The sequence below is a fragment of the Coffea arabica genome, chromosome 2e (assembly GCF_036785885.1).
Source record: "Coffea arabica cultivar ET-39 chromosome 2e, Coffea Arabica ET-39 HiFi, whole genome shotgun sequence".
In the NCBI taxonomy this organism is placed as follows: Eukaryota; Viridiplantae; Streptophyta; class Magnoliopsida; order Gentianales; family Rubiaceae; genus Coffea; species Coffea arabica.
Window position 1 is genome coordinate 76317014 of NC_092313.1, and position 25914 is coordinate 76342927.

Below are 25914 nucleotides of genomic sequence, written 5' to 3' on the forward strand. Positions count from 1 at the left end.
ATTTTAATGCTTTTATTATTTTAAAATTACTTTATTTCCTATTTGCTACCCAATTCAAATCATAATCTTGACGACGTTAAAATAAGATGATAATATTATATTCTTTCTTTGCAAAATCTAATTTTCTGTTTTCTTTCCTCCTACCTCTTTTTATTTTCCCAGTATTAATAAGTGTGAAAAAATTTAGAAAACCCTTTTGTTTTTATATTTTTGGAACTCTTAAAGTGAATAAAAAGAAAAAAATAATCATTCCAACTATTTTATTTTTAATTATACATAAAAAGAATAAGTACATTAAAATTTTTTTGAATATACAAGGTAGGTTAAAAATGGGGTAAAATGCCTAGAAAATAATGTTAGGTCGTAAAGTGATTGTATCGCTATAATTTAAAAGGATAGAGTGATAATATTAATGTAGTAATACTATAAAATAAAAGGGTATTTTTGTACAAATATAATAACATGCTGAGCTGGATTACCTATGGGGGTGTAGTGACTAAAAAATAAAATTAGAAGATAAATATATAGTAGTGATACATATATAGTTTTTAAGGGGGTAAAATAATAATAACCCTTATTATTGTTCTCTAAGTATTGAACAATGGTTTGGATTGTAAATTATTTGAGATATTTTTACTATAGCACTTTTTATGATGTGATGTATGTGAGATAAAAAGGTGTGTTGGAAATTGTAATAATGATGTAAGCAAATAAATTTTGGCAAATGATCCTCAATCCAAACAAACATATGTAGTATCTGAGTTTTTTGCACACTGACTTAAGTGTTAATCAATTTATCATGACATAATTTTTCAACACAATTTTTGATTTTCCTGATAGATTTAGTAGAATGAAAGCACCCAATTGGCGGAGGATAAAATTGATTTCTCTGACAAAGTTTAAGGACCCTATAGAAATTTTTTGAAAGTTTGAAGACTATAAAGAATATTTTGAAAATAGTTCGAGGACATTGGATGTAATGTAGCCTTTGAAAGACACATTATTATTCAAATTTGAGCTTTCTGAAAGGCACGTCCAGGCAGCTTGGAGCCTTGGGCTGCTTTGCTTGCCATGCTAGTTAACTTTTGCCTAGTCATTTGATTTTGATTTATTTGTAGTTGCCCAATCTCACGGCAATACAAATTTGAGAAAAAAAAAATTTTTTTTTTTTGTGTAACATTCAATTATCATAAATTTCTTCAACTATTTGTTAATTCCACAAAAAGCTTTTATTTAATTACAACGATCATCCAGTAAATGTCATATTTAACTTTGGTGACAGTGATGAGTGATTCACGTTCCAATTGGCTTAGCGTCTAATAAGGGATTCGTAATCACACTTTCAAAATTAGAAAATATAAAGGAAAAAGATTTTGAGTGGTTGAGATCAATGGTATTAATACGTTAAATCATGAATTATGCTTCAATGTTTGAGTACGTAATTAATAATTATTTTCAATTATTACAGTCATTAATCATCTCAATGCAATAGGAGTAACAATTTATGAGTCATATAAAGTCTTGAAAATTGAAATCACATGATACAATTAGCTATTGATATTTGAAAAGGAAGGAAATTAAAACAATGAACATGGTAGTGTATAACATTTTTTGATTTCGATTTTTTATGATTTTCTTTTTAAAGTAATGGATTTAACATTAGTGCAAAGTGCAAACATGGAGAACCACATTCTTCATCTCCGATACTTGTATAAAAGATGAACTCCTCCTCATGAAGCATATCCCATGGTCCCAGAAGGCATCTTTGATTGATACACATAAATTAGAGGATCAAATAACTAGAAGACTACATCCCTATGTCACTCTTCCCCAATCCTGTGAATGGTACCTTTTTAGTTCCCCAATCCGTGTTCAATTCTTCAAGCTTCTCCAACTTTGCATCCATCTTTTCTCATCTGCTGCCTCTGTTTAAATGCAGATTGAATTCTGACCAGCAGCCCTGTGTTTTGATGATGGACTCGCTTCTAATAAACTCCCGATTCGACGCCTTCGCCTTCCATCTATCCAAGTCAAACCTCAAGTCTCTAGAGTCCCTCCATTCCTTCTCGGGTTTCAATTTCCAGAATTCCAATAAATTGAATAGCCGCTCAGTTCTGACAGACACAAATAATCCTCGAAACCCGAATTCAAACTGGGGAATCTATAGGTCGCCATTAAGAAAGAGACCCTTTTCAGCTTTCCTTCCAATCATCAAGAAAATAAAAGATATCGCATTAAAAGCCTCAAAGATCAAATGGGCATCCAGCTTTCAGGGTTGTAGCAGCCTTGAGGCTTTGCCGTGTGAATTTGAGGGAAAATTTTCGCAAAATGGAGCCATTGGGATAGCTCTGTTGAGTGTGACGTCAACAGCAAAGGTTAAAATAAGTCCCTTCGTGGCTACGTTAGCTGCGAACCCGACTTTTGTTTCGGGACTTTTTGCTTGGGCGATAGCGCAGTCTATTAAAGTTTTCTTGAACTTTTGGGTGGAGAGGAAATGGGATTTGAGGATAATGTTTGCTTCTGGAGGAATGCCATCATCTCATTCCGCATTGTGCACTGCATTGACTACTTCAGTGGCTATCTGTCATGGAGTTGCAGATTCGTTATTTCCGGTCTGTTTGTGGTTTAGTTTGATAGTCATGTATGATGCAATTGGTGTCAGAAGACATGCTGGGATGCAAGCAGAGGTAAACTTTTTGGTTTCTATCCCGTACCGTTTTTAGCTCAATATGCTTTCCTCCTAATTTTATGAACAACCATTCTTTGGTTTATGCGAAAAGCTTGCGCCTTTATTATGGGGAACGAATTGGTTACTCATATATCAGTTATACATGTAGAACTTAGGTTTGTTGAGCAAAGTGCTAAGCCATTTTAATGACATTAATAGAGCTTGAAATAGCTACTCACGTGTACCCTGTGAAATGCAACTACGGGTCAGCTCAGGCTATTAGCTATGGTTTTCATACTTTCCCACACAATTTAAGACCTACAATACCACCCTAGCCTATGCTCCATAACCACTCTATATGGTTTCAGTGCTGCTTTATAATTTAGCTATCTTCCAGGCTAACTTTATGATGATTCGAGTTCACACTCTAGCTTTACAAATGTGGAGAAACTACTGTGTATGAGGAGGTAATTTTTGAACCCTTTGAGATGCAAGTGACAGTAACTAGTGTAGAAGTTGAAATTTTGTTGCCTTAATTGTGAGCCTGTATGGTGTTTTAGGAATATGTTGCGGAACCGAAGGAACTTCGTGTTTTCTAGTATATACATCACAAAAAGATCTGGTCAATACTATTCTAAAACTGCTGTTGCATAGGATAATTGCAAGAGGTCTACTTTAACTATTTGACTGGTTTAGGCTGAACTGAGCTGCTTTTGTATGGTTAGTTTTCTTCTTTTTTGAAATTCACTCACTTTACCTTCTTGAAACACTTTGAGGATATCAAGTCATCATACAAATTGGAGGTTAATCGGTAATTACTTTGAGGCTCAGATTTCTCACATCTCTCTTGCGCTGTGCTTTCCTTATGCTATATTTCTCAATGCATTAGCTTTTGGGCAGCGGTACATTCTTGTTGCTTAATTTGACAAAACTTAGGCTTAAAACAAATTTGAAATGCTCAAATACACTGTGACACAGTGTAGGCATATGCGGTAGAATTGCTGGGGTTGATGAGAGGCCCTTCTGAATCACGTGCAATGATTATTTGTTGACCTGAGTAGATCATATAAAGAGATTTCAGATTTCCAGTCTAAGATGCATGGAACTGGTCCTCCAGGAATACAAGGTGCTTTATTTGCATGAGGAACTAGTTTACGGTGGATCAGTTTGGAACCAGTTGGGATCTAAGAATAATGCTATAGAAATAGGGGTTTTCCAGTCGGCATTAATGGGAAGAGTATTGTTAATTTATTGTACGTTTGCTTATGTTTTGTATTACAATACATTTATTAACACCATCAACAAGCCAAATTTTCAATCAAAAAGTGAAATTTTCTGTTATGTTGTCTCTAATGCTTTGTTAGTCTAGCAAATATTGCTGGCCACTTCTTTGCAACTGTAACAAACTGACAAGGCAGTGGTAGAAAATCACATCATCCGTTTGAATGATTCAGTAATAAAAGCTAAATGCCTAATTCAATCAGGGGGATCAACAAGATGACAATATGCAGCATTAGATGGTGGTAATGTTTTTTAGATAGTTAAAACAACACTGTTCATCCAGCCTTATTGTTATCAAAGGATTAAAATGAATCTCCAGAGTCTGTGCTGCCCCTTAAAAGAAATTAAGACAGGAAATCAACTTAGTGGTTTTGTGAATATCCTAATAATGAAGAGTGTGCCTAAAATTGTAATACTTGAAGTTGATATCATCGTAGGATGTCGAAACATAGTGCTCAGTCATTCTGAACATCTCTGCACAAAGTAGCTTCTGAAGAGAATACCAATAGATAGTCGCATAAAAAGGTGTTTTAGGAGCTTGTACCAACTGAAGATCTCATACTTGTAATTCCAAATGCTCTCTGGAACGTACTTAAAGAGGAATCCAAATTCATCAGGTCTTTGATGATGTATACGCATACAAATAAAAAATTGCAAGCTTATGATCTGGCATACTTCTGCGTATGGAGTGTTTTATGTTTTTAAGTGACATGAGCATACGGGAGCATGCCATTTTCATTTGATATGACATAAGTCTGGCTTTTGGCATCACATGTTGGGCATTGTAATTGATGTGGCTTTTGTCCTAGGCACTCTGCCATTGAAAATCTGTTTTCAGTCATTTCGTGGTAATTCAGCAGGCAAAATTTTTTTGCAATTAGGACTCACATGTTAAAGCTAATATATTTTTTATTTATAAAAGTTAATATTCTTGCGAAACTTCAATTCAAGTTTCGGCTAATCTATGTCGTATGAGCTAAAATTGGGGTCATGCTGGAATCCAGGTTCTGAATGTGATTATTCAAGACTTATTCCAGGGTCATCCTATTAGTCAGAGAAAGCTCAAGGAGCTTCTTGGGCACACTCCATCCCAGGTGGTTGCTGGAGCTTTGCTTGGAAGTATTGTTGCTTGGATCTGTTGTCAGGGTTGTGCTATTGCTATGTGATCGGTACTCAGCAGGTACATTGTCAAATAGACTGGTACAATCCTTTGCAACCTGGGTTTCCAAAAGCCTTGGCGTCTGATGAAAAGATAGCGGTTACCATGTCACACAAACCTAACTTTTAATCTGTAGCATAAACTCGAGCGAGAGGTCCAGTTTTAGTGCTTAACCCTGTGACATCCAACACAGGTTGGCTGCCTTCCTATTTTTGATATACTGTTAATATAATTTATTATTTTGTAGTATGTAATGTCAAAAGGGTTGCAATATTTGTAACATGTACTCTCTTTACAACACCAATAAAAGCTTTCAACTCCACCTTCACTGTCTAGCTAATCACGAGAGTCTCATTTATGTTTTAGCTGTTTCGATAACAACAAATAGGGGATGGCAAGTCAAGACCCTGCACAATACAGTCGGATGCAACTGGCCAAGGACCAAGCTCAGGACACCTCAACCAGGAGATTTGTTCCTATTCAGATAGCTCAAATACATAACAAGAGATGTACAGTCAAGAGTGCCAGAGATTTGGAACCAGACTGTTTTCTGCTTTTTATTTAGTTGTAAAATTGGCCAATGGGTGGTACTTGCTTTGTGTTTTCAATGCTGTATCCCAACACACCAATTGAATACTTGTAATGTCTCGGAAGACATGTTCTAGAGGACAAACAATCATTTAGTTGTTAGGATAGCAATTCGGATCGTACCATCCTACGATTTGGATCAAGGCTAACGATCCAAATCGTTAGTAGGATAAAAAATTAGCCTTAAATTAATAAGATTAACAAGATCGTGATCTACGATCCTGTTATTTTCAAAAAATTAAGTAACAATTTTTAGTATTTTGACTATATCTGTATGTAGAAAACTTGAAATTAAGTGTCATTTGTTGTGTTGTAAACTATGTTCAAAGGGCTTTTAAATCCATGTAAATAACTTACCCAATTCCAAACCTACAAAATTTGATGAATCTTTAAATTTGACTCGTATGTTTCACTAAAGTGGATGGATGGTCTTTGCTATGGGCTATCACATGGAGCTAGTGTTGGTGTCGTTATTATAATAAATTAATATGGTTTAGAGTCTATAGAAATGAATTAATACTTTTGCTAATTCTAAGTGGATGAGTGGTAGGTTATAAATTTGAACCCAAGATACATGTTTTGTAGCACAAAATTCTATTCTCAAAATTTCTTTAATTATTTGCTTATTGTATATCGATTTTTTAATCAATTAAAATATATTTGAAACATTTTATTATTTATGTAATATTTAATTATCCTATTATATAAAAAATGATGTAATAATCAATCAATAAATCATAGTTAACCAAATGTATGTGTTTAACTATTTTATTAATAAGATGATTTGTACAAATAGAAAGTCAATTTTTCTATGTATATTGTTCCATAATTGAAATTGGATTCACAACAAGAAAGAACAAGTTGTTTAGTTTCATCAAAATACATTTTGAATATATTATAAGTAGTCCCAAATTTCTATATATTTTTAAATTTCCCCAAATACTTTATATAGCACGATTCGAACCTTAATTAATAATATAATTATATTAATTGCACATGAATTATATTATTTGTTACTATATTTATGAATTGCAAACTTAAAAATTATAAGTATGACAATATATTACATTTTTTGTAAGATCTACCGATTCTACGATCCAGTCCTGCCAACCAAAAAACGGTCCTAGGTAGGGTCTCGAATCTCGATTTTCAAAACCTTGCGAACAATTAGCACATTCATTAGTTGCGGATGCTTTTGGTTGTTGCCAGTTAATACACCATTTCAGAGGTCGAGATTTGAGTCGAGGCACTTGAAAGCGTATTGTGAACATCCCTGTAAAAAAGTGCATCATGATTTCTTCCGCAAGTGATTCTTGCTGGAGAAAATATGTTTGTTGCCTCGAGACTTTTGGGGGAGTATTGATGAAATGAATTCAAACAAATGTCCTGGTTGTGGAATGTAAATGTTCTGCAGGCGGATTGCTTGCTTCGGTTTCCATATATTTCTATTCCAAATCTTCGCGCATTTCCAATTTCCTTTGCTCTTTGGAACACATTTGGGCTTGAAAAGGAATGAGCTCTCAAGAAGATAAAAACTAACTGAAAAACTTGGGACCGGCGTTTAACAGCATGAAATTGTCAGAAGAAGAAAAGGGTGATGGAGTGATTTGGTACCGAAACAATTGCAAGAGAGGTTAGCTTAGCTAGCCCACTGCTCTGCCTGCAGGTTCCTTCCATCTCCTTCACCACTTTGGTTGGGAAAGAAATGGAAGAAAAGTAACGTGGGACGAAAAAGAAAGCGAAGGCCCGGCTAACACGCTAATTTTTTCCCCCTTTCCGGTACAAGCTAACGCGATAACTTTGCCTAGCACACGGCCACGATCTCTTTCACTCGGACGAAATTAACATTAACTATTAGTAGGTTTCAAGGATAGCGATCCACATGCATTAGATGGCCCCTTTTTTTTTTTTTTTTTGTCTTGAAAGCTAGATAACAAGATAAAAATTGGCTTTCAACATTTCGGACTAGGAGCAAGAATCTGACGACATTTTTTCGTATACAACTAGAAAAGGGGCAAGGACTTGACTACACATTAACGGAGTTAACAAGAGTAATTAACTATTGTCGTCCGGTCAAGAAAAAGATGGGAAACCCCCAACTTTTCGATTTCGTCTGAATGGGTTCGATTGCAATTATCATCATAGGTTGATTATATTTTTGGGACCATCGATTGCTTACAAGAGTTTTTACAAATCGTTTGCGTACCAATTGAAAGCTCTCAGGTATAAACTATGAAGTCTAATCTTCAAAGTCCCTAAATAGAAACACTTGTTTAGTATAATTTTTAGGAAGAATCATTCAAAATGTCCTTTATAGAAAAAAAAGGTGATTGAAAATGTCTTTTTAGATTATTTGAATTTTTTTTTAAAAAGATGATTGAAAATAGGAAAATATGTTGACGGTGCAGCTAAAATTTTTTTAAAAAGCATGTACATTCCCAATAGATTGAAATTTTTTATCACCATTCGTATTCCTCAATTATATAACGCGTCGATGATGAGGCTATGATTCAATAGCATATATTTAATTACAAATTTATGTGAAAGTCACCTATCCATCAATGTTAAAAATAAAGCATAATTGTGAATTGGGCCCAATTGGACAGGCTTTGCTTATCTGTATCGATTGCATTTGCTTTCGTCTGACTGTAACACTTGTAGATGCTGACTCACTCTACTCTCAAGGGCCAAAATGAAATTAACACAAATATAATTTGCCCCAGCCATAGAATATGTTTGACGAAGGCCTCTCGAGACAATTAAATTATATACCTAATTTACGATATAAGTATATACGCTCACATTTATTGTCTTTCCAACATTTTCATACTTTCCTAAATTAGTTTCGATTTTGTTAAAAAAAATAATTTAACACATGAGATGAAACTATTTTAACAAAGTGTCCAGGGACTCCTTAGCAAACTCCTCCGCCGAAAAAATGGAAAATGATAAAAAGTACTACTATACCATAAACGGTCCCAAAACTTATGGCTAACGGCAAAAAATTTCCCCGTCAAAGCAGCTATTCAACGACTATATAAACCCGACGGCCAAAACGCGTTCATTTCTTCTTCCCCAATCCAACAGCCGACGACCAATCCCCGAACTTTCTCTCTCCCTTCTCGTTTCTAAGCAGAAGAAGAGAAAATGAAATATTAGCAAAAAAAAAAAAGGGAGGAATTTCGTACAGCTCCTAGCCGGTTTTCATCCTCTTCGTCACCCCTATATTGCCTCGTGGATCACTACCCCTTCCTCGGTTCTTGCTCATTTTGGTAAGAATCCGGCTCCTTTGTGCTCAATCTGCGACGATTTCCATTTAATTCGGCCTTGGAAACCCTAATTTTATTCAGCTCTGTATTTTTTAGGGTACTTCTAGATTGTTCTTCTTGTTGTTAATATTGGATCGTCTTGAATCAATAACGTTTTTGGGTGGTTCCTTTTTTTTTCGTGTAAAGTTTCTGTACAGTTTGAATATATTGTACAGGAGCCTTGCATAGAAAAGACATGGGTGCAAAAAGGTGGTGACTTTTGGTGGATTTTTTTAAAATTCCTTTGCCATAGGTTAATTTGATTTTTGGCAATTTAGGGTTTGAGGAATTTGAATATAGAAAAATGTCGTCAGCGGGTGTTGTTGTAATTAGTCCAATCCGAAGTGAGGGATCTGTGGTACTTTCACCACTATTATCACCTCTAATGGATAGCCGGGAGTCCGTTTGGATATACCTTGCTATGTCTGGGTCCGTGGTCCCAATGAGGGTCCTGGCATCCGATTCTATTGAATCCGTGAAGTTGCGGATTCAGACTTGCAAAGGCTTTGTGGTGAAAAATCAGAAATTGGTGTGTGGAGGCCGAGAATTGGCCAGGAGCAATTCTCTAGTTAAGGATTATGGAGTGAGCGATGGGAATGTTCTGCACTTGGTTCTCCGACTTTCTGATCTTCAATCTATTCACGTGAGGACTGCCTGTGGGAAAGAGTTCACCTTTCATGTTGAGAGGAACCGTGATGTTGCTTATGTCAAACATCAGATTTCCAAGACTAAGAATGGTATAAATGACATTGAGGATCAAGAGGTCTTGTGCAATGGTGAGAGGCTTGAGGATCAGAAGCTCATTAACGATATTTGCAAGCATAATGATGCTGTCATTCATTTGTTTGTGCGAAAATCTGCTAAAATTAGGGCCAGGCCTGTTGAGAAAAACTTTGAGTTGTCCATAGTTGCACCTAAATTGAACGAAGTGAGAGAGTATGATGTGAACAGAGAAGTTGGTTCTGGGAAGGTAACAGATCAAAGTCCTTTTGTTCCTAGGAAGCCTCCAGATAGGGAGATTATCTTGGAGCCTGTAATTGTTAACCCAAAGATTGAATTACCTTTGGCTCTCAAGGAACTGATAAATTCCGCCATTGATGGGTTAGAGGCGGGGAGTGATCCGGTGAGGTCCTCTGAGGGCACAGGAGGAGCATATTTTATGTTGGATTCATCACAAAGTAAGCATCTGGCAGTTTTTAAGCCAACTGATGAGGAGCCTATGGCTGTGAATAACCCCCGAGATCTGCCCCTCTCTGTTGATGGTGAAGGACTTAAGAAAGGAACGAGAGTAGGAGAAGGTGCGTTGAGGGAATGCGCTGCCTATATTTTGGATCATCCAAAGAGTGGTCGGCGCTCGTTTTCAGGTGAGGATAAGGGTTTTTCTGGGGTGCCACTTACTTGTATGGTTAGGTGTCTGCATAAGAAGTTTAATCATCCGGGTGGAGTAAATATGAAGATTGGGTCCTTGCAGTTGTTCACGGAAAATAATGGAAGTTGTGAGGATTGGGGTCCTAGTGATTTCCCAGTGGAAGAGGTACATAAAATTGCAGTGTTGGACGTGAGATTGGCTAATGCTGACAGGCATAGTGGAAACATTTTGGTCAGCAAAGGTGATGATGGCAAGACCGCACTGATTCCAATTGATCATGGTTACTGCTTGCCTGAAAGTGTAAGTGTTCTTTTTCTCCTTTGTGGATGGTCTTGGTTATTTAATCCTTAACTGCACAATCCTTTAGGTCCCCTTGATTCTGATTATATGTTGCATGGTCAAACCCTAACATAGAATACCTGCTTTTATTTTGTGTTATATGCATTGCTCTAACCATGGATTTTTGGCTTAAGACTGACCATCCTGTTCTTTTGTGTGCCTAATACTGTAATTCTTAGAGCTCGAATAGAGTACTCGTGTCATTGATATTGGTTTGTTTTCTTAAGATATAAACTCCCTTTTGATCATTTATTTATCTGTTAAGGATGTTTCTGAGGCTCAATGTATTGGCTTTGAGATACGAATATAAGATAGAAACCGAATAAGTTGATATTGAAATTAGCCAAAAATATGTTGTAACTCTCAAATCTTTATCTGATGAAGAATATGCCTCCAAGAACGAAGACACTAAGGGCTTTGTCAAATTCATTTTTAATAGATGGAATTTCTTTTTTAAGATTAAACAGAATCAGTTGATATTTCTGAGGTGAGTTTAGGATCCTCGTCTAGCTTTTTCCCTTTAGATTCACACACGGATTATGTTGTTAGAAGCCTTGTGGTCATGGCTTTTATACCAATGTTAAGTAGCTTGTATTACTTACTGCCTGATGCATCAGCTTACCCTTCACTCATTTTACTATGACCTTACTGGTTTTTGATTTGTCAGATCTGTCTGTCAACCTCGTGGGCTTATGGGTGATTATTGATTGTTGCATGATGGGTACTTAAAAGTTTTGCATAGAAAGAAAGAGTTATATAGGTAGTTAAAATAATTAATTGTAGCTTACGTTTTGATACGGTTGCAATTGTCTTGCAGTTTGAAGATTGCACATTTGATTGGCTGTACTGGCCACAAGCTCGTAAACCTTTCAGTCCTGATACCATTAACTACATTAAATCACTGGATGCTGAAGAAGATATTGCCTTGCTGAAGTTCTATGGGTGGGATATACCTGTTAAATGTGCGAGGATACTACGCATATCCACCATGCTTCTGAAGAAAGGCGCCGAGAGGGGGCTAACTCCATTTGTCATCGGTAACATGATGTGCAGAAAGAGACTGAACGAGGCGTCGATGATTGAGGAGATAGTTCAGGAAGCTATGGATTCCGTGCTGCCAGGTTCGAGTGAAGCCGGCTTCCTTGAGTGTGTGTCCGCTATTATGGATCGCTGCCTCAATGAAATCGTGTAGGTCTGTGGTGCATTGAAGAAGTCGGCACATATGTGAGGGTATGTGCATATATGAATAACAATAACGGTAAATAGTGGTACGTTGGTAGTGGGTTCTCGTGGCTCAATTTCAAGTGAAAATTTGCTTTAAATTCTTTTTAAATTCCAAATCTTTCATCAGTTAAACTGGAGATGACCCTTAGTGGGTGTAGACAGGCTCTAGTTTCTTGAAAGAGTTAATGCAGAATTTTTAGGACACCTCCCTTTATATTCTGTGATTTATGATCTTAAACTTGAGCATCAGTTTTTTTTTTCCCCCCTCATTGATATGATTTGCATAGGGAGGAGTTTGATTTGATGTTTGATTGGTGTCTTAATTCTTATGCGAATGGAGTTTGCATGGGGAGGACGAGGGTATGGGACTTCACAACCATACCTGACCTGTTAGGCGTTTGATTTAGTCCGCTTCCTTGTTTAACGCTCTCTTCCTTAAATCCGTGACTTGGTACCCAATTCACTTCAAACACAATTATCCCAAACGTATCTCTGACTCAAATTCCTATGATTAGCTTAAGCTTCCGACAACAACTCCAAAACCAAAAAAGCGTGCCAAGAAACCGGTGTTCCTCACCCATAAATAAACGCGCTCGATGCAACCAGAACCCTTAGACAGCAAGCTTAGTCCTACAATAAAGAGAGAGCACAGTCAGCATTCCTGAAATATCCTAATCCTCCCACTCCCACCCAACAGGTAACATGATGAACACAACAATCTTTGACGTCAGACAAAACACAAAGCAAGAGATTGTACAGCGGTATCTCATCTCAGCGGCAGTAGATTTAAAGCTTACTAGACTGAGATTATCCCCCTTCTCCAGTTCTCTCCTTCCCCCCCCCCCCCCCCTCCTCTCTCTCTCTCTCCCCTTTTTCTCCCATCCACCCAGCCCTTTTTTAGTTTTTTCTTTCTCACCAAATCCTTCCTATATTCTCTTAAGAGCTTTTTCTCGCTCGAAAACATACTGAACAGTCATCAAGAGAGGGAGAGAGAGGAACACGTACTCCCAAGCCTCGACCACCATGATGCACGACCCTTATGCTCCTAGATCTAAGTCCAGCAGCAAAGGCCGTACTAATTTAGCTTCTTGTATAGTGGCCACAGTTTTCCTTCTCATCCTCGCCGCCGGGGCTGTTGTCGCTTACTTCTTGCTTCTTAAGCCCAAAGCTCCCAAGATAGCCGTGGACGCTGTCCAGTTCCCCACTTTCTCCGCTTCCAACGGCACCGTCAACTTCACCTTCTTCCAGTACGTGACCGTCACCAACCCCAACCGGGACGAGTTCACCCATTACGACAGCTCCCTGCAGCTGGTCTATTCCGGGCAGCCCGTCGGCCTGGTGTTCATTCCCGCCGGCAAGATCCAGGGCGGCCGGGCCCAGCACATGTCTGCTAAGTTCAACGTTCAGTCTTACCCTTTGCCGCCTGCTGTGGCAGCAAGAGTTGGTGACAACCAAGCTGCCGCCGCCGCTGGTGGTGGGGGGTCAGTGGGGCCCATGGTGGCAGGCCCCACCATGGAGATAGAGACGAGGATGAAGCTGGAAGGGAGGGTGCGGGTGCTGAAGGTGTTCACCCACAGGGTGGACACTGGGGTGAGGTGTGGAGTGGTGATTGAGGTCACCCGCGGTTCTGTCTTGGGCTTCCACTGCTGATGATGCTGGCTTTCTTTTTTTATTTTATTTTATTTTCTTTATTTAACGTAGTACTAGTAAGATTGAGTAATGGCTAGGCCAAGCCAAGCCTAGTAGGTAAGGTAACATTTGTTATGGTGTTTGTGCTGTAAATGCATCCAACCAAAAGGGAAAGAAAACTCTGCACTTTCGGTGTGAGGTGTACCTAACTAGCGAAGGAGAGAGGTAGTATTGCAATTTGTAAATTTTAGGAGCAGCAGCTACTGGGTTTTGTATTTACAAAAAAAATTTCCAAGAATTGTTAATGCATTCCTAACATGGAGTGTAAGCAAGGATTGGTATGGTATGATAATAAATCCTCCCATCCCATCCCATCCTCTTGTAGCCAATTGCGAAAAGTAAACAAACATGAAAGGAATTTGAAGGAGTGCAATGCTTATTTCCTTCTTTTTTCATCACATTGCAGCTGTAAGAGGTGGCTGAATGAGGGAGGCTTCAAGATACAATTTCTACATCCAATTCAGTTCAAACGTCTAACATCAGCACTGTAATAACCAATGGCCAAGAAAAACTTCGAGCTTGACCAGCCGCAAATTGACTTTCCAAATTCAGCTTCAGAAAGCAAAACATGCATATGCCAAGGGTCCAATCCATAACTCAAAACTCCCTCCCTCTGAACTGGAAAAAGTGGAAACCATCCAACTTTGTGGGACCAAGAGTTACAAGGAGCTGGTAGGTTTTTTCAGCTTCCTCCTCGACCTTTTCCTGGTTCACAACAAGAGCGAGATTATAACATACAAACCGGTAAAAGGAGGTGGGAAAAAAACAAACACAAAAATGGTCGTACTCATCCACAACATATTTAAATTTGCTGTAGAGCCAAAAAGAAGCATGCTGCACTTTTGTACAGGCCTGCAGGAGACCAAGTTTACCTTCTGACACGTTTCTTCACACCCAATACCCCTTTCATTAGGCCGTTGATATCCACAGAGCGTTCCTGCATGATCTTACCATGATATATCTTACTTCCAATTTCGGCAATTAATTCTTCTACTTCTTCCAGTGATTGATCCACATTGAGCTGCACCTCCCCTTTTCTGATGACAGATACACCAAATCCATTGGATTTGGCTTCCCGAAAAGCATCCTGCACACAGTTAGCAACAGTCAGGGCGGGAATGAGAGGGTTGCCTATTTGAATAACAACGATAACTTTCGAGATTTATCGTTACTGAAAATCTTTACACAGTCACAGAACAAAGTCGTCCAGTAGCAGTACAGAAAATATATGAGATTCAGCAGAGTAAGAACGTCCATTAAACCTTGATTTTCTCTAACAATTTAAGTACTATTACTCGAGTATAATCATTCAAGCATTGCTGAAGTCCAATAGCTTTGCTTTAGTTCACCAAACTAATCAGGCAACATGCACTGCCTAGATGTATTTACTTTCACCATCCTCTCTATCCAAGGTAAACCCTGAATCAGATTCTTCAATTACTTCTGGAAGAGACAACTGATAGCTCCCCTGAACTAAACAACCTCTCCCGGTTCAGAAATAATAGCTACCGTTGTTTAGAAATATCCTTGAGTCACCTTGATTTTCTCACTTACAGCCAATCGAAGTACAATATATTGCAAGTAATTTTAACATAAAATTTGCAAAAGCATAGTGATATAAATACACGCAGGCACCATTTACCTTAGGGGGTCGTGCAACAACGAAGGCATTTCCGTTTCCAAGCATTTCCATATGTGCCTGAATAATGTAGCACATATTTTTGCAATCGCCAGCATCTTCAAAAGCAATCACATGATACTGCTTAGGATCCAATTCAAGATCAGCAGCCATCTCTAACGAATATAATCCTATTTTCTGCTCCCCCTCTTGCTCTGTGTATAGTTCGATACACTACAAACCAAATAGGGAAAACCACATTATTCAGAAAACAAAAAAATTATATTTAAAAAATTCACCACAGTTGACATATAAACATGAGACCACCAACACTTTGATCGCGTAGAAGAGATTTATTGCACAATTTACCAGTACATAGGGTAGATCCAGCCACCACAAGTAATCCTCTTCCTTTTCATCAGCATATTCACGATACTTGCTCACAACAGCTTGTGGACCAAATACTTCCATTTCTCTTTTAACCTTATTGAGTTTTTCTTTAATTAACTCTTGACCCCTTTCAGGCAATTTATCCATCAAATCAGCTGCTTCCTTTATTTCTTTCTCAGTAATCCATCGGTCCAAGTCCTTCCCCATATCCCTCATAATGGCTTTGACTTCTGGATCTGTTTCTGCATTGTAAGACTCTAGAAACCCCTGAGACCATTTCCTCGTGTGTTGCCAGTACTCTTTGCCTGATTTTTTGCCAACTCTAACAGAGCCATCACTCCCTTCGACAACTGTCCTGGGAGTTTTGGGAGTCTTTTTTTGAGGCTTTGTATATTCATTACACAATGCCGAGGCTTCACCTGATGAAGATTCTTTTGATAGCTGAAGAGAGTCTTCCTCATTTTGCTTTGTGATATTTGACTTCCTAACATTGTCAGGAACAAGTTCTTTCCGTTGAGCTGAGGAATTTTTCAAAAACTCAGGAATTTTTTCCACAGGGGGCCCTCTCCACCGAGGTATAATTTTCTCTGGTGGATCATACAGGCTAATGCCATCTATAAAAAAGGATAAAAATATCAGATCTTTTGTTGTGCAATTATTTTGAAGGGAAAAAAATGCACAAACATGAAAAACCAGTCAAAAACAGACGAAAACTTCCATAGAATCTCAGACAGATACTACAAACTCAGAGCAGCGGCAGATTCATTGAAGCTTGTTCATAAGTTTTAAAAATAACACTAATTCCAACATAAGAGAAATATAGGGCAAAGAAAAACAAGATGAACACCGAAAGAATTACTGTATAGCTTTACGGAAAGAAATATAGGACAGTTGTCCCTTTGTACCCTTGTCCAATTACTGCATAGCTTTTGTGATGATTTATAAAACTAACACGTTTCGACAAAAAAAAAAAACACCGAAAGAAGCTCTAGGGAGGACTTATTCTCAGGTACATTTTTCATGCTTATAAAATCTAGGAAAAAACTTTAGCACGCTACTCCGATGAAACTGCAACTCCAAATTCATAAAAAATTCAAACATTGCCCAACCCTCATTCCGACAAAACCCCTACACCCCCAATTAGAGAGAGAGAGGTCGGCTAATGTTGCCAGGAAAACAGTTGGAGTCTAACTTATTTAAGCAATAGACAGAAGTAATGTAATAGGCCACCTCAATATTTTCTCAAAGTTATGAGTGCTTTACTTCAGATTCTTAGCTCCGTATCTAAGAGCTAAGAACTGAACAGAAAAACTGACAAAGAATTTATTACCTGCTCCATAATCAAGGTTCTCAATATTTGAGTGGACCCATTCATGCAGATTCGCTAACTTAGCATTCTCTTGCTCAACTTTCTTCTCAAGACCACTATAGAATGCAATTTTATCTTCATCATCCATTAGATGAAATGGATCTCTTCCAGCCATTTCATTTTCACGAACTTTAAACACGATTTCTCTCAGCCTTTCATTTTTCATCCATTCAAGTTCATTGCCATCTTCACCAGGCATAAGTTGACCCATGTCTGCCTTTAAGTTCACATCATCATTTGTCCTGGCCTTTGCCATCATATAGTTGTCTGTAAAGCCAACTCCAATCTTTTTAACAATGGGTTCAATTTCATGGAAGTTCTCCTCTAGCCAGTTCTCCTTATTCACTGATGAAGCCAGCTTCCAATTTCTGCCTTTGCTTTCTTCACCAGATGGATTTCCAGGCAACTGAAGATTAACCTCTCCTTTTGGTTCTTTAACATCCTTGCTACTATGCTCCTTGGCTGGAGTTTTCTGGTTTCCTCCAAAGATTGAGTCTACACAAGTAACTGAAAAATCTAAAGATTCAATGGAATCAGAAAGAGGAAAAGGTTTGCTGTCATCTTGCTCTTCCTGGCTCATGACAATGTCTGTTTCCGTCTCTTTAGGTAACTTTGCTGCAGATGATTCAGTTTCTGAAAGTCTCATGGTTCCAAGATCATCCTTTAGTTGTTGACCTCCTTCCACAATCTTGGGATGTCTACCGATGGTTGGAAGATATTCTGTTCTTCTTGAAGAAGATATCTCAGGTGTACAGATAGAATCATGGATCTTGGTCAAAGTGGAAGTGTGGGGTGGTCTTTCACTTCCATCTGACCTCTGGCTTGTATCTACATCTCTTTCCTTCTGGTCTAACTCAGTCAAAAAAGGGTGAACCCGTTCCTCAGTTCTTGCTTCATGTTCAAAAGTTGACCCTATATCGTCATGCTTTTTTGCGAGGTATTCTCTTGCTTCTTTAACAGATTTTATCACCCTAAACTTCCTTGCAACAGAACTATGACTAGCTTTGTTCAAATGATCGTTGGAAGTCTTGGATTGTTCAGAGTCTTGCACTGCATCAAATGAATGCAAATCTAAGTTAGTGACATCCTTTTCTATCACAGGCCTGTCACTGCCATCTAGGAATTTCTTGCTTATGAGTTGACTGGATTGAGTCCATGCATTTTCAGTTGAAGCGTCATCAGTGTTAGGCCCACTCTCATCTTCCAAATCTTCAGACAAAGATGTATGCTCAATAGTTCCACTACCATCCCTTGCTTTTCCTTCATATCCATCAGGATGCTCCACTTGAGACCTATTGGCAAATCCATGCTTCTGATTTATTTCCTCTCCATTGGACAATACATTAAAAGTCTGATGATCTTTTGCATCACTATTATCAGGTAAAGAATCCCCTTTTTCACTTTCTCGCACTTGCCTCGCCAGAGCTCTGGTTTCCGGAACTTTATGATCAACATCCACAGATAAGTTATCCTCACTAACCACCACGTAGTTGGGTGAGACAGGAGTGTCATTTGATCCCCCCGCTTTCAAAATGCTGTTCATTAGTTCTTGCTTATCAAGCTGAGGCCGCTCAATAGAAGCAGTTACTGGCTCTGTGGAATCCTGAATTACTTCCAACATGCCTTTCCTTGTCTTCTCTTTCTCCAATCTAGCTTTTAATTTTCTCCTCATCATTTCTTTCTCAGACCTCGTGTACTCCGGCTTACCTTCCTTGATTGTAAACAATCGCTTGAAAGCCAGGATTACAAAGACACAACATGCCACTGTGATTCCAACCGTGGGCAATTTCGTTTGCAGAACAGGTCTTAGACTAACTCCCTGAATCATATTAACAAGGTCAGATTTTGCTTCTGAAGCAACAAACTTTACCACAGAACTATTCCCGGGAAGCACATCTTTGCCATTCTCCAATTCTCTAGCCACAAATTTTGCACGAGAAACTCTCTCATTCACTAATTCAGTAAAATCCTTCACATTTCCCTCCATATACAACAAAGGGTCGACCCCACTTCTTCGGAAAATCTCATCCTCTTTAACAGCAACCCTTTCAACCTTAGCCTCAGAATCTTGAAAAATAGTAAAAATAGGACCAGTCCCTATACCCCAAAACTCAACATCCTTCTTATACTGCTCAACCCAATCCTCTAGCTTATCCCAGAACACGTTCCCACCCAAAAGTTTTGATTTTGATTCCAATTCAGTTCCTCTGATGATATTCCCAGGAGGATTAGCAGCATCAGGATCAGGACTAGTAGCAGCGTTCTGAGAATCAGAATTGGGACTGACCTGTTTGTGCTGAGTGAGCTTTTTCCTCAGATAGTTTTGGCGGTTGGAGGGGCGGCGAAGTCGAGCACAAAGTTTGAATCTTGAGTGCGAAGAGAGGGGTGAGTATATTGGGGAAAGAGGGAATTTCTTGGAGTTGGGTATTGAGAGCCTTGATGAACGGGTCTTCTTCTTCCATGATTTGAAGGGAAAATTGGGAGAGAAAATACTATCACTAGTTGGTAGTGGTGGGGAGAGTAGATGATTGCTCGAGGTTGTGGAGCGATTGAGAAGATCCATGGATGAAAGTATTAAGTAGTTCACATTCTTGTTGGACGATAGGGGGAAAAAGTGCATAAACTCCTAATAAAACCCCGTGCAAATGGTTCATCATCATTATTATTATTATTTTGCAGATAGCTTGAGACTGTATTTTTCGTTTTTTCTTTTTCCCTTTTTTTAAAAAAAAAAATTGTTTGAAGACGCCACGAATTAGAATTGTACCTTAAATTAACTGCATCCATTTCTTTTCTTTTTTTTGTTATTTTTTAGTATTTTTTAACTAGTGCGGGCGACGGACGTCGAACTGATTCTGGGATTCTAACAGGGAATTGTATTCATGGTCTGCTCCCAAATGTTGGGAAATTGAAAACCACATCTGGATGGGATTTTCTTGATCAGTTAGACAATGATTATTTGGACGACTAAAATCCTCGAAATGAAGATTTTGCCCCATCCATGGCCATCTTCTAATGGGAAGGGAAGATGGGGAAGATGGGAAGGGAAGACAGGTTAGAAACCATAATAAAATTAATGTTTTTCATTCCTTATCAAGCGGCATACTTACTGAATACAAAATGCGAATTCATTTGCATTCTATCGTTTCTTTTTTTTTTTATTAATTTTCCTTCATTTTTTTCAATAATATTTTGCATTTTATCCAATTATTTGGAACATGACAATCTTGCACATCGCTTCTTTCCTCAATTTACACGAAGCACCCTCCTCTGCAATTGCCATTGGTAGATAATATTGGAAAAAGTCTGTCAGCATCTAACTTCCAATTATGGGGTAAATTTTTTTTTAAAAAAAAAAAAAAAAAATCACTGTTGAACAATAACCTTTGAAAAACAAATAAAAGAAAAAATAAAAGTTCAAACAATTTAGCCGTGCAATTGAAAAAAGCATATGATTCCGTGAAAATGCCCATTCTTGCATGCATGCGTAAAACACACACAACAGAAATAGAAATAGAAATACTCCCATCATTCCTGACAAGGAACAAGGCTTGTTCTTTAGCAACTCTCATCTTAAATTTGATTGTAAAAAATATAAGCAACAATTCCAAGAAAGCGAGAGAGTTTATTAATCAACTCCGGCCAATTGATGCACATATTCAATGATTTTGGACATCTCAAGGCACATATAACGTGAGAAAGAAAAAAAATCAGCAAAGGTACAGATAGATTAGTGTACTGGGAGTAATTTTAACTACAGAGATTAGGTATGCATGCCCCGTTTTCTGGATTCTGCTGTTCCTTCCATATTCGCCCCGTTACACGTAGCTTGAGCTCTTTCCTGTCTCCACCAGAAAAGAACAGAGCCATGTTGCGCTGTATAATCAGACCATCATGGCTGTCCCTGACTTTCTTGTGACTGTCTCTAATGCTTCTAGGAGTGCCCTCCCAGGTGAGTTTCCGGCCATTGCCTCCAACCTCCAAGCTGTAGCTGAAGTTCCGAGCTTGCATCTCATCTCCCATAAATCGAAGAAACGCCATATAAACAGGAGCCATGCCAAGTTGAAAAGCTTCAAAATGCAGGCAGAAGTAGTGGCTGAAACAATTAAAAACCTGAAAAGGAACACAGTATAGAGCATGCTCATCACTCACCAGTAAAGGGAAGCAAAATGCAGTCCTTGGCCAAATTCTTTTGAAGTCACTGCTACATAATGAGCATTTGGTTCCCTTAGGCCTTATCTTTCTTTTTTAAAGAAAAGGGGAAGAGGTGGTGGGGGCAGATATTCTTTGGAAACACTGGGCAGTTATTAACTACTAAGCACTGAAATCATAGAAACAAGAGCTCTTCTAAAGGAGCAGCGGAAAAAACATGAGCATAACAGAGAAAGGAAGTCTGAAATGAATAGGTTCTGCATAACACGATGACCTACATATGATAATAACAAAGTATTCTCATGAACTTAACTAAATCAGAGTACAGCTGGCTCCAAGGTTTAACCCATAAGTTACAACTAAATATTCAATATCCACCATAAAGTCCAAATTTGTTTGGAAGCAATATTTAAGGAAAGAATACAGAAAGGAAATCACTTACAGTTAGCATCCATGTAGCATTTTCTACTTCTCGAGGATTAGATTTGACATAACGGTGATTAAAAGTGCAGCCAGAGTGCATGTCCACCTTGTGATCATCTCGCAGATGCGCAACTAGGTGAGGAATATCACCAAGAACTGAGCACTCTGAACCAGCATATGGACAGTTGTAAGGTCTAAAATTACACACAGCCTCATGTTTCAATTTACTGTAATAAGGGAAGATCTCAGGGCATCCAAGGGAGCAATACTTGCACGGTAGTTCAAGTGATTCAGCCACCTTCTCTAGTGCTAAACATCTTATGTCACCAAGCTCCTGCCTACATGTTGGACAGCGATTATGTACCCTCACTTTACAGGTGGAACAGAGCGTATGCCCATTGTGGCACTGCAGTAAACAACAATGCATTTGCTTAAAAAGCATGTTAAAGAGAATGCCATGCAATGATAAAAAAGGGAAAACCTGATCTTTCTGGAAGAAACAGTTAAGATGCTATGAAAATTGTAAATAGATTAAAACAAATCACTTTCAATAGATTAAATACTAAATAGAGATTTAGTTAGAGAGATTGAAACAATTCAAGCAACTCTCAGAAAAATAACTCGAGAACTGACATGAAACATGTAACAAACAGCTCCAAGATAAATGAAAATGGTGGAGCATTATTAACAGTTCAAAATGCCACTAGAGGGTCTAAAATGCTTCTAGCAGTCAAAGTACTTACACATGCACTCACATTCATCGATTGCTTTCATGAGGATGTATCTTTAGTTAATCTGACCAACTCAGGAGTAATCAAATGTAATATATCCACTAAATTTAGAGAGTCAATGGTACATTATCTCATGGGCAAAATTCCATAGTGAAGTAGTTTTATTTAACTTTCAAATACTTTACCACAAGACGTACTATTCTAAGGTGTATGTACGTATACGGTTTATGATTTTTTTTAGATTAAAGATATTTGTTGATTTTGTTCATATCCTGAATATAGAGAAAACTACTCCTGAGAAAGTGAGTATAAACTCTAGTATCAACTCCTTTGTCTGCAACTATTTTTCTTTTATTCCGAAATTTCCTCCTCTCCTGTTCTCCACTCTTCCCTCTCCTTCTCCTCCTGTCTCTTCTCCAAATCTTCCAACCAAACAGTCCATTCACTTTTTGATGTGCAGCCACCAAGGCCCAACACTAGTAATACTAGTTTTAGTTTTGTAACCATTGACTTCTTGATAACCTCCTTTTTTATACTAACCCTGCAATTTCTTTTTGTTGGCATCATTGTTTATTAATAAGGGTTTACTCTTACTCCTGATAAGGGCTTGTACAGTGGCAGTTCAGTATTGATCGTGGTGGAGGAAAAGATTGGGAGTGGAAGAGGACAGCAGAAGCGCGGCATGCGGTCTACTCTTCTACTTGATTATTCCCTTCTCACATATGCATAGAAAAATGATCGAGAAGGAGAGGAAAGAATTAAGGGAGTTTGGCTAGAAAAAGTAAAACTCAGAGGAAGGAAGAAAGGCAAAAGAAGAAGAAAGAGTCTAAGAATCGGGCAACAGAGTTTCCACTAACCAAAGAAACGATATTTATTTAGTTTCCAATAAAAATATCTTTAATATGGAAAATAACCCTTTATAGAGATACATCATGTACAATCACATATATGACGTTATTCAAAAATAAAGCTGCAAAATTATAGCTGAGAGTAAGAGATTATCCCAGCTCTCGAAATATTAAATCCCTGACTTCAAAGTAATGCTGGATAATTGAAGCAATAACTTCCAAGTTCAACCAAAGATCAACAATAATAAAGAAAAGATTCCACCAATAGAACCTAGGATGCTTTTATCATTACTTGGAAATACACACTTAAGGTGTCTAAGCCCCCAACTACTGCTGGATAATTCAAAATAAAATCTTATTTGAAGCTACAATTTTATGAGTTGACAATGATAATTTAAGGAAAATTACCACAGATCATGTTTGATAAGAAAAAGAAAGAGGATGTAACAATTATGCAAATCAAAAGAAGATCCCTGGTGCTTGACAGAGAAATATAAGCAAACACCACTAAACCAACAGGATAAAATATATTGGGTACTCACACATGGGTAAGATTTTAAACAGCACAAGTTATAGATAGAAAAAGATTCTGAGCCACATTAGTTCCATAGACTAAATTCAGATCCTGCATATCCCATGGTTTTTGCTTTGTGCCTTGAAGGCAGTAGGTGAATGAAACTTGCTTAAGCTAACTCTTCGGACGTAGAAGTTACACCAACATAAAATGTTTCATTCTGCTATCAAAACAAGAAATTAGGACAAACAAAATTTTGATCCCCCACGTTTTCCTTAAACCAAGCAAGAAATAATAGAAGATACAATGCCAACAAAATTCCCCTTTATCTCGTTCTTTTTGAATTTTTACAGCCTCTTTTCTTCTTGTTTACGCCACAAAGAAGAGAAACAGCAACTATTGAATAACCTCATACACTTTGTTCTTCCACTACACCCCTTCCCAAGCCTGGTCCCTGTACAGTATTCTCCTTGTCCTTTTTTTTTCTTAATGCCAATAAAGTAATTAGAAGTTTCTTTCCCACTTTCTCTATAGGAGTTTTCCCCTGTATGCCTTTTGATCCCTTTGGTCATTATTTTCCTATCAGATCATTTCTTGACATTCCAAAAATGTCATTGATCAAGAAAGAGGCAGACAACTTAGCTTAATACTCTATGCTGCTCAGTACACATTAATTTAGTCCAAGTTCCAATAAAGCAAAAATCTTATAGAAGAGCCATAAGACAGAATATACAACATAAGTGCCATAAACACAATTTTCCAACAAAAAAACCTAAATTGTTTTCCCTTCATCTGAACCTAATTTTATCCACAAAATGTAAAGTTAAAGTGCGTCATTGAAATTTTCATTTTGAATTTAGATCACATAAACAGAAACTTCTGAAGGACAAGCAATATATCGTGCAATTTGCTGCATAGACTTCCGACCTGTAGCACATAAAGGAGGACTGTGCAGAGAAAAAGAATTAAGAGCCACCACGTACAATATCCAGTTTCCACAACAACACACATCTTGCTCCTTTGAATGCTTTTCAACTCAGACCATTTGACACCAACAAATTCAATCAGAAACAAAAAGGCAAACCTAAGTTTCTTATAAGTTTCAGAAACCTCTAGTATCATATAACAGCCCAAATTAGCATGTCTAGATCCTCAAACTAACGGATAACAATAAAGCAGGGCAACTCGGAAACCTCAGTTAAATCTATTCAACCAGTAATGCCCTTTCTACAAAAAACCCAACTTTATTTCATAACCCACCAAAATTACCCAAGAATGCATCCCAATCATTTCCACCAACTTGACAAGAATCATTGAAGAGCAAACAAAACACAATTAACATAATACTGTGCACATATTGGATATAACGGAATCATGAAACGGACCACAAATCCCTATCATCCAACAGTTTGAAAAAAGAAAGCAGAACAATCAATTAAAAGCAAAAAAAAAAAAGGCGATCTTGCATCAGTTAACCCATGAGGAATAAAGATCCAACCTTTGAAATGAATTTGAGGGAATTACGGCTAAAGAGCAAAATAGTGCAAACCCATAATCTGAATAGAGAAAATAACAGACCTGATGGATTGGAGGGTACATAGAATTGGTACAAACGGGGCATTCAAGGAGCTCATGGACACTGGGAGAGGAAGGAATCAGGACCCCAGCATTTTGGTTGTTGATGATGTTATTATTGTTGATGAGATTGATGTTGTGGGATGATTTTGTAGAGGATGAAAACTGGGAATGAATGTTCAAATGAGAAGAAGGGTGGGGGTGGGGGTGGATCTCATCCTCATCAACAATTCCATCTGAAGATGTTATGCATTCAATGCTATCTGATTCCATTCATAAAACCCAAATCTTCAACGAGAAACAAAAATTAAAAAAAAAAAAAGGGAACAATTATGTACAAACCTGAAACAATTACTACTAACAGTTTTATTTAAAAGAAAAAAAGGGATAATACTAGCAATTAGTATGTGTTCTGGGGCTGTAATGGGGCTTGAATATGCAGAATGCGGTGGTCAAATTGTTTCAGGTTTTGATCTCTTCAAGGATGAAGAAAAGGAAACAAGGAGAGAGAGTATAATGCTTTCTTTTTTTTGATTGGGGGATTTTTTTTTTTCTTATTCTTCTGCCTCTCCAAACATCGGGAGCGGGGGGTGGCTCTCACTTTTGCCAGAGCGGTTTGGAGATGCGAGGGGTAGATGACATTAGGGACTAACTAGTGCTATATTTTAA

At 37.9% G+C, this 25914-nt stretch overlaps 5 protein-coding genes across 10 annotated transcripts; 3 read left to right on the top strand and 2 right to left on the bottom strand.

Moving 5' to 3' along the window:
- The first annotated feature begins 1675 nt into the window (after positions 1-1675).
- LOC140037123 (uncharacterized) lies at positions 1676-5761 on the top strand. 6 transcript variants are annotated; one of them, XR_011841077.1, is made up of 4 exons: positions 1697-1845; positions 1940-2687; positions 4954-5301; positions 5475-5761. XR_011841077.1 is itself a non-coding variant. In XM_072081271.1 (3 exons), the coding sequence occupies exons 1-2, from the start codon at positions 1818-1820 to the stop codon at positions 3129-3131; spliced, it is 936 nt and encodes a 311-aa protein (XP_071937372.1). In that variant the 5' UTR covers positions 1676-1817; the 3' UTR covers positions 3132-3135; positions 4954-5093. The 6 variants fall into 6 exon arrangements, 4 of the variants coding, with proteins under 4 accessions (XP_071937372.1, XP_071937371.1, XP_071937370.1 ...); XM_072081271.1 differs by lacking the exon at positions 5475-5761 and adding an exon at positions 3066-3135 and having other exon boundaries at positions 1676-2687; positions 4954-5093; XM_072081269.1 differs by having other exon boundaries at positions 1677-2687; positions 4954-5129.
- Positions 5762-8766: 3005 nt separating this feature from the next.
- LOC140037125 (phosphatidylinositol 4-kinase gamma 4-like) lies at positions 8767-12185 on the top strand. The gene is made up of 2 exons (XM_072081273.1): positions 8767-10673; positions 11530-12185. The coding sequence occupies exons 1-2, from the start codon at positions 9309-9311 to the stop codon at positions 11902-11904; spliced, it is 1740 nt and encodes a 579-aa protein (XP_071937374.1). The 5' UTR covers positions 8767-9308; the 3' UTR covers positions 11905-12185.
- Positions 12186-12816: 631 nt separating this feature from the next.
- Positions 12817-13733, top strand: LOC140037126 (uncharacterized). The gene has a single exon (XM_072081274.1). It carries the CDS (start codon positions 12960-12962, stop codon positions 13584-13586), a length of 627 nt encoding a protein of 208 aa, XP_071937375.1. The 5' UTR covers positions 12817-12959; the 3' UTR covers positions 13587-13733.
- Positions 13734-13853: 120 nt separating this feature from the next.
- LOC140037124 (uncharacterized) lies at positions 13854-19743 on the bottom strand. The gene is made up of 5 exons (XM_072081272.1): positions 16964-19743; positions 15613-16247; positions 15268-15477; positions 14498-14712; positions 13854-14330 (listed from the first exon to the last, which is right to left on the bottom strand). Exons 1-5 carry the CDS (start codon positions 19620-19622, stop codon positions 14285-14287), a joined length of 3765 nt encoding a protein of 1254 aa, XP_071937373.1. The 5' UTR covers positions 19623-19743; the 3' UTR covers positions 13854-14284.
- Positions 19744-20607: 864 nt separating this feature from the next.
- On the bottom strand, positions 20608-25914 carry LOC140037127 (E3 ubiquitin-protein ligase SINAT5-like). Its single transcript, XM_072081275.1, has 3 exons — positions 25249-25914; positions 21597-21983; positions 20608-21115 (listed from the first exon to the last, which is right to left on the bottom strand). The coding sequence occupies exons 1-3, from the start codon at positions 25516-25518 to the stop codon at positions 20753-20755; spliced, it is 1020 nt and encodes a 339-aa protein (XP_071937376.1). The 5' UTR covers positions 25519-25914; the 3' UTR covers positions 20608-20752.

Bases quoted from the DNA above. Each gene is read 5' to 3' on its own strand.
- LOC140037123 (XM_072081269.1), top strand. From the start codon at position 1,818: ATGTCACTCTTCCCCAATCCTGTGAATGGTACCTTTTTAGTTCCCCAA. The intron at 2,688-4,953 runs GTAAACTTTTTG...GCTGGAATCCAG, and splicing joins ATGCTGGGATGCAAGCAGAG to GTTCTGAATGTGATTATTCA.
- LOC140037125 (XM_072081273.1), top strand. From the start codon at position 9,309: ATGTCGTCAGCGGGTGTTGTTGTAATTAGTCCAATCCGAAGTGAGGGA. The intron at 10,674-11,529 runs GTAAGTGTTCTT...ATTGTCTTGCAG, and splicing joins GTTACTGCTTGCCTGAAAGT to TTTGAAGATTGCACATTTGA.
- LOC140037126 (XM_072081274.1), top strand. From the start codon at position 12,960: ATGATGCACGACCCTTATGCTCCTAGATCTAAGTCCAGCAGCAAAGGC.
- LOC140037124 (XM_072081272.1), bottom strand. From the start codon at position 19,622: ATGCACTTTTTCCCCCTATCGTCCAACAAGAATGTGAACTACTTAATA. The intron at 16,248-16,963 runs GTAATAAATTCT...CCTTTTTTATAG, and splicing joins GAACCTTGATTATGGAGCAG to ATGGCATTAGCCTGTATGAT. The intron at 15,478-15,612 runs GTAAATTGTGCA...TTTGGTTTGTAG, and splicing joins TGGATCTACCCTATGTACTG to TGTATCGAACTATACACAGA.
- LOC140037127 (XM_072081275.1), bottom strand. From the start codon at position 25,518: ATGGAATCAGATAGCATTGAATGCATAACATCTTCAGATGGAATTGTT. The intron at 21,984-25,248 runs GTCTGTTATTTT...TGTTTACTGCAG, and splicing joins TGTACCCTCCAATCCATCAG to TGCCACAATGGGCATACGCT. The intron at 21,116-21,596 runs GTAAGTGATTTC...GTTCCTTTTCAG, and splicing joins ATGCTACATGGATGCTAACT to GTTTTTAATTGTTTCAGCCA.